This window comes from Sorex fumeus, unplaced genomic scaffold, assembly GCF_029834395.1.
Source record: "Sorex fumeus unplaced genomic scaffold, SorFum_2.1 ptg000047l, whole genome shotgun sequence".
Taxonomy (NCBI): Eukaryota; Metazoa; Chordata; class Mammalia; order Eulipotyphla; family Soricidae; genus Sorex; species Sorex fumeus.
The window spans coordinates 27,749,931-27,766,654 of record NW_026606104.1 but is presented as its reverse complement, the minus strand read 5'-3'; the positions used below and the strand labels follow the sequence as shown (position 1 = coordinate 27,766,654).

The window sequence follows — 16,724 nt, the reverse complement described above, 5'->3', positions numbered from 1 at the left end:
TATGCCACAGGTTCTCTAAGCAGAAGCAAAGCTAGTCCAGAAGGCTGGAGAGATAATACAGTGGGTAGTCCCATGCCTTGCAGGCAGCCCACTCAGATTCAATTCCCAGCAACCCATTACTCCTAGGGGGATTCAGAGAATCAAATGTAGTTTGGAGAATGAAGGGGTGGCAGTATTTCACTGGTTCCAGAAACTGTTTTCTCTTGTTCTTATTTCAAAAGCCTAAAATAATGGCAAACTAAACCATGGACCAAAGATCTTTGTTTAGATTTGCGAATACAATGGAATGTGCCTCAGGAAATCAGTCCATAGATAAATTTATTCATCATTTTGGCACCCAAGTGAGATCTGCAGAGTGACCCCTGTTCTGAGTACAGCCTAGCATGCCTCAAAATAAATAAATAAATAAATAAAAACCAAAAAAAGATAAGACTAGTCTAATAAATTTAATCAGGATTGAAATTTTTTTTTCTCTTTTCTCTTTTTGGGTTACACCCGACAATGCACAGTGGTAACTCCTGGCTCAGGAATTACTCCTGGCAATGCATGGAGGATCATATGGGACAATATGGGATACTGAGAATCGAACCTGGGTTGGCCACATGCAAGGCAGTCCTACCCACTGTGCTATTGTTCCAGCCCCACCTTTTCATGTTTGATTGTTAAAGTTTGGGTCCTGCTATATCAGTGTTTTGACTCTGTGGTTTGGTTATTTAGCTCTATCATTCCTTAACACCACTGATGTAATTCTTCCATATCTAACTGCTGTACTATTGCTCTGGCTCCTACTTCACCATTTGTTGAAGAGGTTTTCTCTGTTCCATTTCATGCTCTCAACTCCTATGTCAAGAAGTATTGTTGGATGTTCTGCCATACTGTTTTGATTACTCTGACTTTAATTTCATGTTAGGTACTTTTTAGTTTCTTATATATTTTTTATTTCTTATTTTTTAGTATGGTTTTCACTATTTGGGTTTTTCATGATTTCATACAAACTTTATTTTGGACTGTTTTAAATCCCTGAAGAATGTCGTCTGAATTTGGATAGTGACTGCACTATTAAGTAGGATGGCCTTTTTGACAGTATTCTTCAAATCCAACAAAAACATGAAATATTTTTCTGTTTCTTAAAGTCTTCTGTTTTTTTTTATTTTTCCTTAAGGGATTTGAAGTTTTCATGGTTTAGATCTCTTTTTGGGCCAGAGTGATAGCGTAGGGCGTTTGTCTTGTATGCGGCTGACCCGGGTTCAATTCCTCCATCTCTCTTGGAGAGCCTGGCAAGCTGCAGACAGTATCCCACCCGCACGGCAGAGCCTGACAAGCTACCTGTGGCGAATTCAATATGCCAAAAACAGTAACAAGAAGTCTCACTTCGTGTTCCTGGAGCGAGTAGATGCCATTGGGCTACACTAGTGTGCATGAGACAGGGATGAGTGGAGACGTTCTGGTGTCTGCTCAAGCAAATCGATGAACAATGGGATGACAGTGCTACGGTGCAGATCTCTTTCGCTAAGTTGGTTCCTAGGTACTTGACACATTTTATGTATTTATTTTTTCTGTTTGCTATTTTTTTTAATTTTTAAATTTTTATTAGTGAGACACCAAGAGGTACAGTTGTAGACTTACACATTTTGTGCTTGGGTTTCAATTATACAATGATCAAATACCCATCCCTCCAGCAGTGCCCATTTCCCACCACCACGGATCCCAGCATCTCTCCCACCCCTCATCCCCCCCCCATCCCACCCTGCCTCTGTGGCAGGGCATTCCCTTTTGTTCTCTCCCTCCTTTTGGGTGTTGTGGTTTGCAAAAGAGGCATTGAGTGGCAATCATGTTTGGTCTAAAGTCTACTTTCAGCATGCTTCTCCCATCCTGGGAGGATCCTCCCAACACCCTTTATTTGGTGCTCCATTCTCTATCTGAGCTCCCTTTTCCCCTAGCGCTGGCCTCTAAGCCATGGAGCAAAATTCATGGTACTAATCTCGGCCATTCCTCGGTGTTAGTCTCCTATTTTGTTACTTTATGTTCCCCAGATGAATGCAATCTTTCTATGACTATCCCTCTCTTTCTGACTCATTTCGCTTAACATGATACTTTCCATGTAGTACCACTTGTATGTAAATTTCATGACTTCATCTTTTCTGACAGCTACATAGTACTCCATTGTGTAGATGTACCAAAGTTTCTTTAACCAGTCATCTGTTCTTGGGCACTCAGGTTTATTCCAAATTCTGGCTATTGTAAAGAGAGCTGCAATGAACAAACAAGTGCAGATGTCACTTCGACTGTACTTTTTTGCCTCTCCAGGATATATTCCCAGGAGTGGTATTGGTTCAAATGGGAGTTCAATTTCTAATTGGTGATAAGGTGATGTTGTAGTCTCCAACTACTGTTGTGTTGCTAGCACTGTCCTCCTTAAAATCTGTTAGCAGTTAAGTATTTAGCTGTTCCCTCATTAGGTGCATATACATTTAAGAATATGATTTCTTCCTGTTGTACGTATCCCTCATGTGTGCAGAGAGTGGTCTCAGCATGGTGGTGGCATCGCAGAGTCTCCTGGCCCCGCACCTGGCTGTCCTCGCCGGGCCCCCTTGAAGGTGAGCGGGTTGAGTTTTTCCTCCCCGCCCCGACCACGGCTCCGGCAGCCGAAGACCTCCAGAACCAGCCACCACCATGCTGAGATCACTCTCTGCACACATGAAGGTACCGGCAGAGGAACAAAGGCACACAGGTCCTGGGGCTGAGATCTCCAGGCCTGCTCGGATCGGGGCTGAGCATCCTCCACCTGGATCCTCCAAATTCCAGTAGGCGGGGGTCACACCCACCAATTGGCCCCCTGTTTCCGTGTAATCCCATCAACGGCCAAGACTCAGAGACTATAAAAACCCAGCTCCTGGAAACGGCCAAGACTCAGAGACTATAAAACCCAGCTCCCGGAAACATGCGGCTGCATTTGCGGCCTCGCAACATCTTATTATCTCATTACTACTTTGGACAAACTGGCAGGCTACCGAATGTAACCTGCCCACACGGCAGAGTCTGGCAAACTCCCCGTGGCGTACCCAATATGCCAAATACCAGTCACAATGATGGGTCTCATTCTCCTAACTCTGAAAGAGCCTTGAATATGGCACTTTTTTAAAAATCTCAGGGCTAGGACAAAGGAAACGTTACTGGGGCCTGCTCGAGGCAATCGACGAATAACAGGATGGTCATGATCGTGATAGTGAAAATTTCCCAATACTGCACAAATGCATGATAGAGCAAGGTAGTCAACACTATGTGAAAGGTAGTGCTTATGATAACCAATAAAATCTAAACTAAGTAAGAAAAGAATAAAAAATATGAATACACTGAATGACAGTGAAAATGGTAAGAATAATAACAATAAAAGAGATAGGATAAAGAGACAGACAGAGACAGCCAGCCAGCCAGACAGACAGATGGACGGACGGACGGATGGACGGATGGATGAATGGATGTTTAACCACTGTCATTGGAAGGACATTCCAATCAAGAAACATGTTGACAGGTTTAATCAGAACTTTACTGTCAACAGTGTATAGGTTGGAAGATGTTGGATTCATATTCTCAAAGTAACCATAATGTTCATCAAGTCACAATGAAGTTTTTATTTGGAAAAAAAAAGGAAGGAAATAACAGGGAAACATCTCTTTAGAAAATGCAGGCTGTAAGTTATGTGGTCCCCTGAGGCACATTTTATTGTATCTGAAAATCTCAAAAAAGAGCTCTGGTCTAAAGTTCAGTGCCATTTACACAATGGAGTACTATGTAGCTGTTAGAAAAGATGAAGTCGCCACTCGATGCCTCTTTTGCAGGCCACAGCACCCAAAAGGAGAGAGTGAACAAAAGGGAATGCCCTGCCACAGAGGCAGGATGGGGGGGGGGGGCGATAAGGGGGGTCGGAGGGGTACTGGGATCAGTGGTGGTGGAAAATGGGCACTGGTGGAGGGATGGGTACTTGATCATTGTACAACGGAAACCCAAGCACAAAAATTTGTAACTCTACAACTGTACCTCATGGTGTTTCACTAATTAAAAAAAAAAAAGATACCAAAAAAAAAAAAGAAAAGATGAAGTCATGAAATTTACATATAAGTTGTACTACATGGAAAGTATCATGTTAAGCAAAATGAGTCAGAAGGAAAGGGATAGGCATAGAAAGATTGCATTTATCTGGGGAACATAAAGTAACAAAGTGGAGACTAACACCTAAGAGTGGCTGAGATTAGTACCAGGAGTTTTGTTCCATGGCTTGGAGGCCAGACACACATTCTAGGGGAAAAGGGAGCTCAGATAGAGAAGGGAGCACCAAATAAAGGGTGTTGGGAGGATCCTCCCAGGATGGGAGAAGCATGCTGAAAGTAAACTATAGACCGAACATGATTGCCACTCAATGCCTCTTTTGCAAACCACAACACCCAAAAGGAGAGAGAGAACAAAAGGGAATGCCCTGCCACAGAGGCAGGGTGGGGTGGGGAGTGGGATGGGGAGTGGGAGAGATACTGGGAAAATGGGCACTGGCAGAGGAATGGGTGTTTGATCATTACATAATTGAAACCCAAGCACAAAAATTTGTACATCTACAACTGTACCTCATGGTGTTTCACTAATAAAAATTAAAAAACATAATAATAAAAATAAAGGGAATGTAGCAAACTGAAAAAAAAATCACTGTAAAAAATGTATAGAAATTAGGTACTATTAGGAAAAACTTATTAGTGAAGTCATTTGAGCCTGTGATTGAGTTTTTTTTTCAAAAAAAAAAAAGAAATTGGTGTGTTCAAGTGATCTGCTTCCTATTGATTCAATTTTGGGAAGTTCTAGTTTTCTAAAAATTACTTATTTCTTCCAGGTCCTTGAATTTTTTATAGTACTTTTGTTTATAGAATACTACAAAATTGTCTATAGTACTCTTGTATGATTCAATAAATATCTGTTATATCTGCTGTAAAAAAATAAATAAAGTTCATTGCCATTATTTTAGGCTTTTGAAAGTAGAAGAATAGAAAAGCAGTTTCTAAGGACCAGAGAGATAGTATAGCTGGTGCCCCAACAACCAATTTCCCACATTGCATATGATCTTCTGAGTAGCCCAGGAGTGAACCTGAGCACTGAGTCGGGAGTAAAAACTGGGTACCAACTGGTGTGGCCTCACCCCCAAAAAATCTACATTTTAATAGTTTTAATATGTTTAATAGTTTTAACATTTAATAATTTAAAAGCTCCCAGAACATTGACTGATTTTTTTAAAATTTTAAATTCAATGCTAATGGAAGGGAGGTAATAGGCAATTTCAGATAGGTGGATGAAAAAATATTAACAAAAAATAAGATTGTTAAAGCTGAATGACACATATCTGGGGGTTTAATTACCTTTCTACTATAAGGTATTTTTGAAAATGTTCACAATAAATTTTTTTAAGTTAGTTTTTTAAAAAGTGCATAATTGTTTGCATGATCAAAGACTGTTGAAGTCAGAGTTCCAGAGGAACTAACCTAGGCAGAAAGAAATATTCTGGAGCTCATAATGAGAAGGTGAAAATTGAAAGGATATTGAGCTTGGAGACATTGTTACTAATAGGGTCTTGAATCAACCAGGTTATTAATCAGAGAGATAATAAAGCATTAAGAATAGTGTTACAGAGCCTGTCAGTAAACTAAAGCCATCAAAGAATCAAGGAGAGTGACAGTGGAATTGCATGATAAATTTGTGGTTTTAGAACAAGCCACTGGAAAGTTGCTAAGCCAGCAAGGAAGACAGGGACCCTCTCTCATCCTACCCCCATCCCACCATCCCTAAGGTACAAGGAATATGTTAGAGAAAACTTCCTTCCACTTGCGAAGGCTCAGGGGGAAGCACTGTCCTCAGGGAGGGCCAGATATTAAGGGAGAAATTGTTCAACTAAGAATCTAAATTAGTTGGTTACTGCACCTGAATGTTAAATTGGGCTCACTACCTCCTGGCAGTGAAAGTTTCATAAAGAGAGAAATGATGGGTCATGTAGTCTAAAAATCTGACAAAAAAAGAAGCATATACTTTCTTCCTAAGAGAACACATTTTTTTGAATCCCAAGATTTTTCCCACAGATGCATAATTATTTTTTATATTCTTAACTAGAAGAAGAAAATTCGAAATGCAATCAAAATTCAATATTTAACTAAACACATGTGGCACAGAAGTTCATAGTGGACAATATTGTTAATAATATTTTTGAATATGAAAAGCTGATCATAACAATAGTCCTAAAATCTCTATTAATCTTATTTTTGACTTTTGTATGGTGTTTTTGAAAGTAAAACTAACTACTGAAATACGATTTTGCAGTTATTTTTCTAAAGACAGGGAAAGTATTATAAGGCCCTGAGAGGGTTAATAGATTTTAGTATTCACTTCTATTCTTTCATTTCAGAAAAAAAAACTGCCACTTAAAAACATGCAAAGCTAATTAAAGCTTTTTCACTATTTCATTATCTGAATGTAGTTGCAAATTCTGACTTAAAACTCTTATCAGAGTGAGACTCTACATCCTTCTCTGAACAGCAAATGAACATTCAATTAACACTTCAATACAAGTGTATTTTAAATAAAAATATACTTTATTGTTAATCTCATTCTTTACAAATGCAAATACCTAATTTTAAAATCCAAAGAGATTGCCTGCCTTTCATTCTTTGGGGGAAAATGTCTTTTCTCTATTTACAGGGAAGACCGGAATTTTCTGAAGTTGTTACCAAGTTAGAAGAATGTCTCTGCAACATTGAGGTAAGAATTTTAGCTTCTGAACTATGTCCATTTAAAAAGACTGAATGTTCAAGGGTATTGGGGAATCTAGGTAAAATGGTACTTTTGAGAAGAAAATGAGTATGAATTTCTTTGGCTCTATTCATAACTATCCTGTTATTAAGTTGCTATAGGGGAGCAGAATTGACTGCAAGTAGGGACAAAGGTAAATTCAGAATAAATTTGGGGGCTGGATGGTAGGGCTAATTCCTTTTATGTGGAGGAAAGGTTTGGTTCCAAGCACCCAGAAAAGAACAATAGAGAAGAGAATTTTGGGTCCTTATACCTTAAAAAATTAATATGAAAACAATTTTTAGGTTAAAACATTTAAAGATAATTATTTAAGTCATTTTTATATAAATGTTCTTACAGTGAACAACATAAAGTCATTGCCTATATTCAATAAAAATCATCACTAAAATCAATGAATAAATTTAGAGACATTGCTTTTATAATACACATGTCTTATATAATGTGCGATATGTTGATAATCAGGCTAACAGAATTGTTTTTAATATCAAGGAGCTACTTTCTTTAATGCTCTTTATAATTATCTTAGTTTTTCTATACACCAGTTCAGGACACAGTTTTTGAAAATAGATAAACTAATTCCAAATAAATAATTTCCACAAATGCAAATAAATGCTTTTAGGGAAAGGTCAGGCATCATACAAAAAGTCTTATGTATGCACATGCAAATAAAGGAAATTGGGGGTGGGGGTGATGGGGTAAAACAGCTTCAACCTGAAATTTCACAACTCCATCCTAAAATAGGACCATTCAGAGAAATTTCTATTTCTTTAAAAAAAAATTTCACTTCAATGTTATTCTTAGTTTTTAAAAAAGAATATAAAGGGCCTGGTCTACTTAAAATTGTTGGTCTGCAATGATAACCTGTCATAAGAGTCTTTGGTTCAAGTCTTGACTGAAACTTCTAAAGAGGAAACTTTATATAGAAGAAAACCTGAGCTCTTTTTAGCCATGGAACTTTCCCTTCCTTCCACCCTGAAACTTTCATAGTAAGAAGTCCTATAGGGCTTTAATAGCCTCCTCCAACAAAAGCATCTGCAAGAGACCTAGGATGCTCAGAGATGCCTTTGTTTTAGACTCAGCAAATATGCTCCTAGTCTTGGGTTATATTCAATTAGTTTTGGGAGTAGATTCCAGAAACAGGGATCAAACTTGGTGAGATCTGCTAAACAAAACTGTCTTATTTACCAAGTTTCTTAGTGCAGTCATACCCAGTAAAACTGAATTTGCTACATGCAAAAACAGTTTTCTAGTTCAGAGTGTACAAATTAAGGGTGTTAACATAAAGTTTCATAAATTTCTATCCCAGTGGTCTTCATCAACTAGCCCATGGGCCAGGACCAGTTCACAGGTGTAGAAAAGTTGACAACTATTGATCTATACAGTCTTGGTTCTACTTGCTGATCCATGTACTGATGTGCAGGACAGGTGCCAGTCTGCATGTGTAAAAGGGTTGAAGAATGTCGATCTATCCTTTATACTATTCAGTATAATGCTGCTTAGTAACTGATTTTGATTACATTTCTTAATCTTTTTCCAGCCATGATCCCTTTTGATCTTGTTTCCCTCTCGTGTCCCACGCCTGTCCTACCAGTTGGCCTCCAGTTTCATGCCATGGCCCTCATTTACATGGTTTTCACGTGTGACCATATGGTTGCCTGTTGAGAAATGCTGGCTTAGAGCCAGGTCAAGAGAGTATTGCTCATCATGTGGCCAATTTCATAAAAGAAAGTATTTGAAAGCAAGTTTCTACCTCACTTGGTCTAGAGTAGTTTTCAACCATTAGTCATTGTATTGATACCAGTCTGCATGTATGAAAAGGTTTAATAGCATTGTTCTTGGTGGATATAGTAATAGGACATGTCTGACAAGAATAAATTTAATGAAAATAAATATGTCAAAGCCAAAGAAACAATAGAAAATATAAAATGGTGAATATATGGTTTAGGAACATTATGAATATGAGAGAATAACCACCACTTTGGGAATTAACACTTCTGTCTTGCTACAAAATAAAGGTTGTAGTAATTTCTCATCTTTGATCTGACATCTCAAACAAAATTGTAACTAGTTATTCCCATGATCCTTTTAAAAAAAGATAATTAAAAAATGAACACATATTTTAGGGAAGGGAGATCAGAATGAGGAATGAATTGAAAACTGTAACATGTGAGAACCTATTAGAAGAATTGAGGCATATTTATTCTAAAGAAGATAAAATTCAGGTGAGTCCAATAGATTTTTTATGTGACAAGGGAATTGACCTTGTTCTTGTGTGTCAACAGATAGAAATTAAGTGCAACAATAGATTTATTGTGAGGAAGAAGATTCTAGCTAATAAAGATGTTCTAAGATAAAGGAACACATCTGGAGATTCCCCACCAATCTGTCTACATTGCTTACCTAAAAACATGTCTGTACATCTATGAAGGACCTAGAAAGAAATATATAATAGACATACCAATGCATACTGTCTACATACCTTATGAAGTCATAATGTCAAAAGCATTCATATTCTAAGTTAGGTTAGGGAGAGTTAATAAACATAAAACTTGTCAGAAATTCAAGAAAAACTCCTGATTTTCCCTTTTCTATCTCTCATTTATTCCCTCAAACTTGTCCTTCTCCTTGCTATACTAACAACTTGTAGTTATTTTTTAAGTTCTCTTACAAAAACTTGGTTTGGTTCTTATGCTTGTAAGACATTAAAGAATACTTCATTTATAAAATGAATGTATTCCTGGAAATTTAGATAAATCCATTTTATGTAAAGAGAATAATTTCATTTAAAGGGAATAATTTTCAAGTTACAATTTGAAGGAACTCTGACATGAATCACATTGCTATAGTGAAATATATAGAGAATCTTTTGATCATTAAATAATAACCTTCTAAATATCTATTTTATGAATCTGATTCGAGCCAGCTGTGTTTTCAGAAAGACAAATGCAACTTTAATGGGCCAGCTCTCAGCACAGAACTAGGTCAAAAAAGTAAATTAAGCTATCCAGGTGGTGTCATGAGAGGCTGAAAGGAAAGCCAGAAACAAGCTGAAATGAACAAAAATTAAAATATGAAAAATCTTAGAATAAAACATGAAAATAAATCAATATTCTAGTCTATGCCTGTAAGTCTGTTGGATTTATTAAATGATTGAAACTGCTTTTCCTTCCTTCAGCTGATGTCTCCTGCATCCAGTAATAGCAGCGGGTCTCTCTCACCTTCTTCTTCTTCTGATTGCCTGGTGAGCCGGGGAGGACCTGGTCGGAGCCATGTGGCAGCTCTACGGAGTCGTTTTGAATTGGAATATGCTCTGAACGCAAGGTCCTATGCTGCCTGGTCCCAAAGGTAGGTGGTAATCTAAACAACAGTCTCATAATCAAGTCAGATTCCAGAATCTCATCAAGATGGTCCCAATTTGATTAGTATCAACAGGGGATTTACCACCCCCGTCGCAATCTTTGAAAAAGGAATTTTAAGTTTACTATACTCATAATACCATGACCAAGAACTAGAATTTTATTATCAATTTGCTTACATTCTCTGAATTTCAAATAATAGGGATTGACTCTATCAAAGTTAGACGTCAAGCGACAGCAACAAAAGGAATTTATTTAAAGCATTCTGAGGTTAACTTATAGAATCCAAAGAAAAATCCCTTGAGAAACAAGAAACATCTTGGAAAATCTGAGCCCTAAAGATTCAGGGTTCTGAAAACTAAAAACAATATTATTTAGAAATTCTACTTCCAAGTATATATCCTATAGAACTTAAAGTAGGTCTCAAATAAATACTTAATACTTTATATTCAAGGGTGGAGTGATAGAACAGCAGGTAGGGCCTTGAACGTGGCCGACCCAGGTTCAGTTCTTCCCAGCTTCCCATATGGTCCCCTGAGCACTGCCAGGGGTAATTCCGGAGGGCAGAGCCAGGAGTAAACCCTGAGCATCACCAGGTGTGACCCAAAAAGCAAAAACAAAAACAAAAACAAAAACAGAACTCATATTCAAATGTTCAGAACAACACTAGTCACAATTACCAAAAGGAAATTCATTTCTTTATTGATTAAATGAATAAAGAAATATATTTGCTAATAGAATGATATTCAGCCATAAAGAGAAATGACACACAGATGTATGCTACAAACACAAATGAACATTGAAAGCATGATGGTGAATGAAAGAAGCCATATATACATTATTATGTGCATATTAAATTATCTTTCCCCCATATTACCCTTTGTGCATACATATTCTGAATATGAGTATTAGTTAAGCTGTTATAACAAAAGATCATAAATTGTGTGGTTTGAAGTTTAAATGTTAAACAGTAGAAATATGCTTGCTTTTTCGTTCTCTTGGTTTCTGGACCACATCCACAGTGCTCAAGGATCACTCCTGGTGGGGCTCATGGGACCACTTGGGATGACAGGAATCAAACTGAGTTCATTCATATACAAGAAAATACCCTGCCTGCTGTACTATCTTTCCAGCCTAGTAATGTACTCCACTATAAGATGGAAGTTGGAATTCAGAGATCAAGTGCCCACGTGGTAAGGTTCTGATGGTTCTTTCATCTGGCTTGTAGATGGAGCCTTTCACTCTGCCATCCCATCTTTTCATTTTCTTACAAGGGCACTTGTTCTATGGCATCAGTGAATAACTCTTATGATCTCATTTAACCTTAATTACCTCATTAAAAACATTGGGACCACACCCAGCAGTGCTCAGAGCTTACTTCTGACTCCATGCTCAGGGATCACTCCTGATGATGCACCATGGGACCATATGCTTACAGGTTCTTGACCAGGGTTAAATACATGCGAAGAAGAAGACTAAATCCATGTACTATCTTGTTGAATCCAATTCCTTCCTTACATATCCTATCCCCAATATAGTCACAAGAGAGATTGGGGTTTCAACATATGGAGAAGTGTGTTAAAACCACAAAACACTTGGAGAAGGCATGTTACTCAGTACATTATAAAAGGTAAAGCTTTAACAACAGAAAGAAGATTGGTGGTTGCTAGGAGAAAGGAAAAATTGAGAATAACTTCTTACTGATATGAGTTTTAATACTGTGTTAACGAATATATTATGAAATTAGATGTGATGAACTTTGTGAATATATTAAATGTCACTGAATGGTTCATTATAAAATGATTAATTGTAGGTTATATGAAATTCATACCCATTGAATAAGGAGGAAAAAACTATAAAAAGGGAGCAAGAAAAAATATTGTTCTTCCACAGTGAGCTTTAATATTATATGTATGTCCCAGTTTTTGATAGATACTTGTCTCTATTTAATTATAAGATTTTCATGATGACTATACCTATCCACTATTGCCATAAAAATATGTATAGAATCTTTACCAAAACTCAGGAATAAATAACGATAGTAATTTATTTTTGTTGTTGCTTTCATGGGATCAGGTTATACCTGCCAATCTTCAATGGCTCTCAATACTCAGGATTTTGCATATGCAAGTTATGTGCTCTACTATTGAGCCACAATCGCAGCCCTAGCACTGATTTCTCACTTATGTGTCTGTGAGCTGATTTTGGATGGGATTGACCATGAGATGCAGAGTCCACTTTGTTTAATTTTGTCTAAGTCTACTCTAAGTATATTTCCTTTTCCTTAGTTCAGTGGCTACCCAAGGTAAGTTCTTCAAGCTAGGAACTTGAAAGAATAAGCCTGGCATCTTATGTATATTTAAAGTCCCTCTTTAAGCTGCATCACCTGATATATCTGATCAAGTCTCAGGGCTGAATCCAATTATCAATATAGAGAGAAATTATACTAACTTTGAAGAAACTGCTAAGTCACATAGCAAAGGCCATAGAAATGGGAATAATGAATTAAAATAAATCAAATCTGCCATGAGAGAGAGAATTTGATTGGTCCTTTTTATATAATATGGTCATCTCAAATGATCTAAGCAAATGGACTAAAGTAGAGATACAGTCATATTTCATTGACCTAGCTGCCAGGATTCTGTTCTGTATGAAAAGTAGAAAAGGTAATAATGGCGAGCTCAGATGGGAAGTGTGTATATAACAGCCCATTGGAAAGGAAAGCTCATTGAAAAGGACAGAAAGCCTAGCTTAAAACCTCTATCCTTCCACTGCCATGCTCCAGGCCACTTTCCTGACACTCGAGCCGAGCCTCACGCATGAATGAAGTCGCATGGAACCCAGTTAATGCTTCGCAGCTTCGCGACACACATTATAAGACACTTCCTACCCATTTTTTCATAATTAACACAGCATATCTGATGGGGTTCAGACAGTAGGCAACAAATCATAGAGATAAATATATAAATATATGCCTCTTGGAGAGCCCGGCAAGCTACCAAGAGTATCCCCCCCGCATGGGCAGAGCCTGGCAAGCTCCCCATGGAGTATTCAATATGCCAAAAACAGTAATGACAAGAGATCTCATTCCCCTGACTCTGAAGGAGCCTCCAGTTCTTGGGAAAAGATGAGTAAGAAGAGGCTACTAAAATCTCAGGGCTGAGAGGAATAGAGATGTTACTGGCACCCGCTTGAGTAAATTGAAGAATGGGATGACAGTGATACGGTGACAGTGATCCTTCCATATGAGTTACAGAAAGTTACATGAGTCCAGTTTTACATGTACTCTGTCTCACACACTATCTCTCACACACTCACACACACACACTCACGTGCATGCACACATGCACACATACTCATTCACATACTCCATCACTCAGAACAAAAAAATTTTGTTGAAGATAAAAAAAATGGAATCATCAAGGATATTATACCATCTTCAAATTGCTACTGTTGCTTGTTTGTGCCATAGTTATTATATATACCTGGTCTGACAAAAGTTACATATGCAGTTATGAAGACATGGGAATCTGAATGATGAAGTCTCTAATTTATGGAATGTCATAAAATTAAGTATATGCAGGTTTGATTGATAACCAGGCAAGCTGGACACAATTCTTTATTGAATTCCAGCTTCACGTAATTTCATAAGGGATTCCTAGACCAAGATTAGATTAGAGTCAGTCATAGCTTCATCTTCTAGTTCCATCTGCTTTTCTGATTCTATACTTGTGGTTTTTCCAATTAATTCTCTGAGCAGTCAGATTTTGATATGTCTAAAGCACTGTCGCCTGAGAGATGTCCACTTGAGGTAGAGGCTAAGAGGGTGAATTACAGAGTCAGATAGATCAGAGTCTCCATCTCTGTTTAGCAATATACTAGCTCAATGGCCTGAGTTTCATAAAAAAAAATTATGGGTATTATTAGGATTGTTACTGCAGAGGCAATATTGACACAGAGAAGACAATATTAATGACAGTGATTTATTAAAAGTCCCAAACAAATACAAATTTCTTTAATCTAAAATATAAGAGGGGCCGGAGCGATAGCACAGCGGGTAGGGCATTTGCCTTGCACGCAGTCGACCTGGATTCGATCCCTGGCATCCAATATGGTCCCCCGAGCACCACCAGGAGTAATTCCTGAGTGCAGAGACAGGAGTAACCCCTGAGCATTTCTGGGTGTGACCCAAAAATCAAATAAATAAATAAATAAATAAAAATAATAAATAAAATAAAATATAGGAATATTCTGGCTGGAGCAATAGCACAGTGGTAAGTCATTTGCCTTGCAAGCAGCCTGTGCGGCTGAGCTTGGTTCAATTCCTCTGCCCCTCTCGGAGAGCCCAGCAAGCTACCAAGAGTATCTTGCTTGCATGGCAAAGGCTGGCAAGCTACCCATGACGTATTCAATATGTCAAACACAGTAACAACAAGTCTCACAATGGAGATGTTACTGAGCCTGCTCGAGCAAAAATCGATGAACAACGGGAGGACAGTGCTACAGTGCATAGGAATATTCTAGAATATAAGTAATTTGTAAATATGAAGACAATTACATAGCATGACAGTGGTGCTATGTGAGGCGAGAGCAGAGGAAACAGTTTTATGGCCACTTGGGTGTCTAGAGACATATACTACCATTGACACTTCACATAATGAACGGGAAAAAACATCAAATTTTTTGTTATTATGAGATTTTGGTTTTGGTTTGTTTTATTTTGGGATCATATTAGGCAGTGCTCAGGGCTTACTCCTGGTTTTGTGCTCAGAGATCACTCTTGGTGGAGGGTGGGGGCCATATAGGTTACTAGGAATTGAACCAGAGTCTGCCATATGCAAGGCAAGCTCCTTATTTGCTGTATTTTCCCTGGCCCAAACCCATCAGATTTTTTAATATTCTCATTAGGTTTTGTATACTTCTAGGGACTTCTTAACTCTTACAGCATTCTGTTAAGTATTTATCTACTAGGTTCAGAGTTTGCTTACTGAACTAATACACCCTGGGTATTTGCAATAAGGGTGAATTGAAGGTCACTTTGTTAGTTGTAGCTTCCCTCTACCAATTTCAATCTTTGGACTGTATGTAATCTATTCTAGAATTAGTTAAAATGTCTAGCTAAGCCTATAGATGCACTATCCCATTAGAAGCACAAGGATTATGCATATTTTATGCATAACTATCCCTAGCACTTAGAAATTTGATTTGTACAAAGTCAGTAGCACTGTCCTCCCATTGTTCATCTATTTGCTCGAGCAGGCACCAGTAACGTCTCCATTATGAGATTTCTCGTTAGTATTTTTGGCATATTGAATACATCACGGGTAGCTTGCCAGGCTTTGCCGTGTGGACAGGATACTCTCCGTAGCTTGCTGGGCTCTCTGAGAGGAGCAGAGGAATCAAACTCAGGTCAGCCATGTGCAAGGCAAATGCCCTACCTGCTATGTTATCACTCTAGCCCACAAAGTCAATAAGCAACAAATATTTATTTAATAGAAAACTTGTAAATAATTTGATACATTGAATGATTTTTAAAAAAAAAGTAAAGGCCCTCCCGTTGTTCATCGATTTGCTCGAGCAGGCCCAGTAACGTCTCCGTTGGAGACTTTGTTGTTACTGTGTTTGGCATATCAAATACGTCACGGGGAGCTTGCCAGGCTCTGCCGTGAGGGCGAGATACTCTCGGTAGCTTGCCGGGCTCTCCAAGAGGGGCGGAGGAATCGAACTCGGGTTGGCCATATTGGCTGCGTGCAAGGCAAATGTCCTACTGCTGTGCTATGGCTCTAGTCCAAAAAGATTTTTAAAAATCAAATTTTTAAAAATTAAATTTTTAAAAATCAAATTTTTAAAAATCAAATCCAGAATTATTTTTAAATTAGAGCATATCGGTAAATAATATTTGCTTTGTTTTCTATGCTTTCAACTTTAAAAGCTATCACTTTTGAGCAACTACTACATATTACTACATATTAGCAACTACTACATACTACACTAAACACTTTAAAGTAGAGATCCAAATAAGCATTTGGAAATCCATTTTTATAGATGAGGATACTCAGACTCAGTTAGGGTACGCAGATATATTTAGATAAAGAATGTAAGGTAAAAGGTGTTCTCATTTTTTACAGCGGCAGAGCTGGAATTCTCACCCAGGACTCCCTGCCCTTACAGAATTTCTCAAGCAGAGGAAATTGTACTTTTCAAACTCTTTTTCCAATCGTTGTATTTGCTAGACTTCAGCCAGTTTCTTCTGGAGGTCAGTCAGGGAAAGAATTCAGCTACATCTCCCAAACCTCTCTTTTTAGCCTGCACATGTGAGAGCCAGGAGAGCAGAGATCAATAGATTCTGAAAGTCAAAGAGCTCAGTGACAGGAAACTCAATGGCCCAATGAGCTGGACCATTAGTTGAACAGATTAGGGGAGGCTCACAATTTTGACCACGCATTAGATTCATATGAGCAGTTTTTTCAAGTGTCAATACCCAGGACAAATAAAACCATAATCCATGGAGAGGGCACCCAAACAGCAGAA

The 16,724-nt window shown here is 38.0% G+C and overlaps 1 protein-coding gene across 3 annotated transcripts in view; it reads left to right on the top strand.

Annotated features, from left to right (window-relative positions):
• TNNI3K (TNNI3 interacting kinase) overlaps nt 1–16,724 on the top strand; it is a 345,420-nt gene that overhangs the window by 275,802 nt on the left and 52,894 nt on the right. For all 3 annotated transcript variants that reach the window (XM_056123421.1, XM_056123420.1, XM_056123422.1), the window contains 2 exons: nt 6,727–6,786; nt 10,013–10,182. In XM_056123421.1, coding sequence (XP_055979396.1) covers nt 6,727–6,786; nt 10,013–10,182 — 230 coding nt within the window. The remainder of the gene's footprint in view (nt 1–6,726; nt 6,787–10,012; nt 10,183–16,724) is intronic.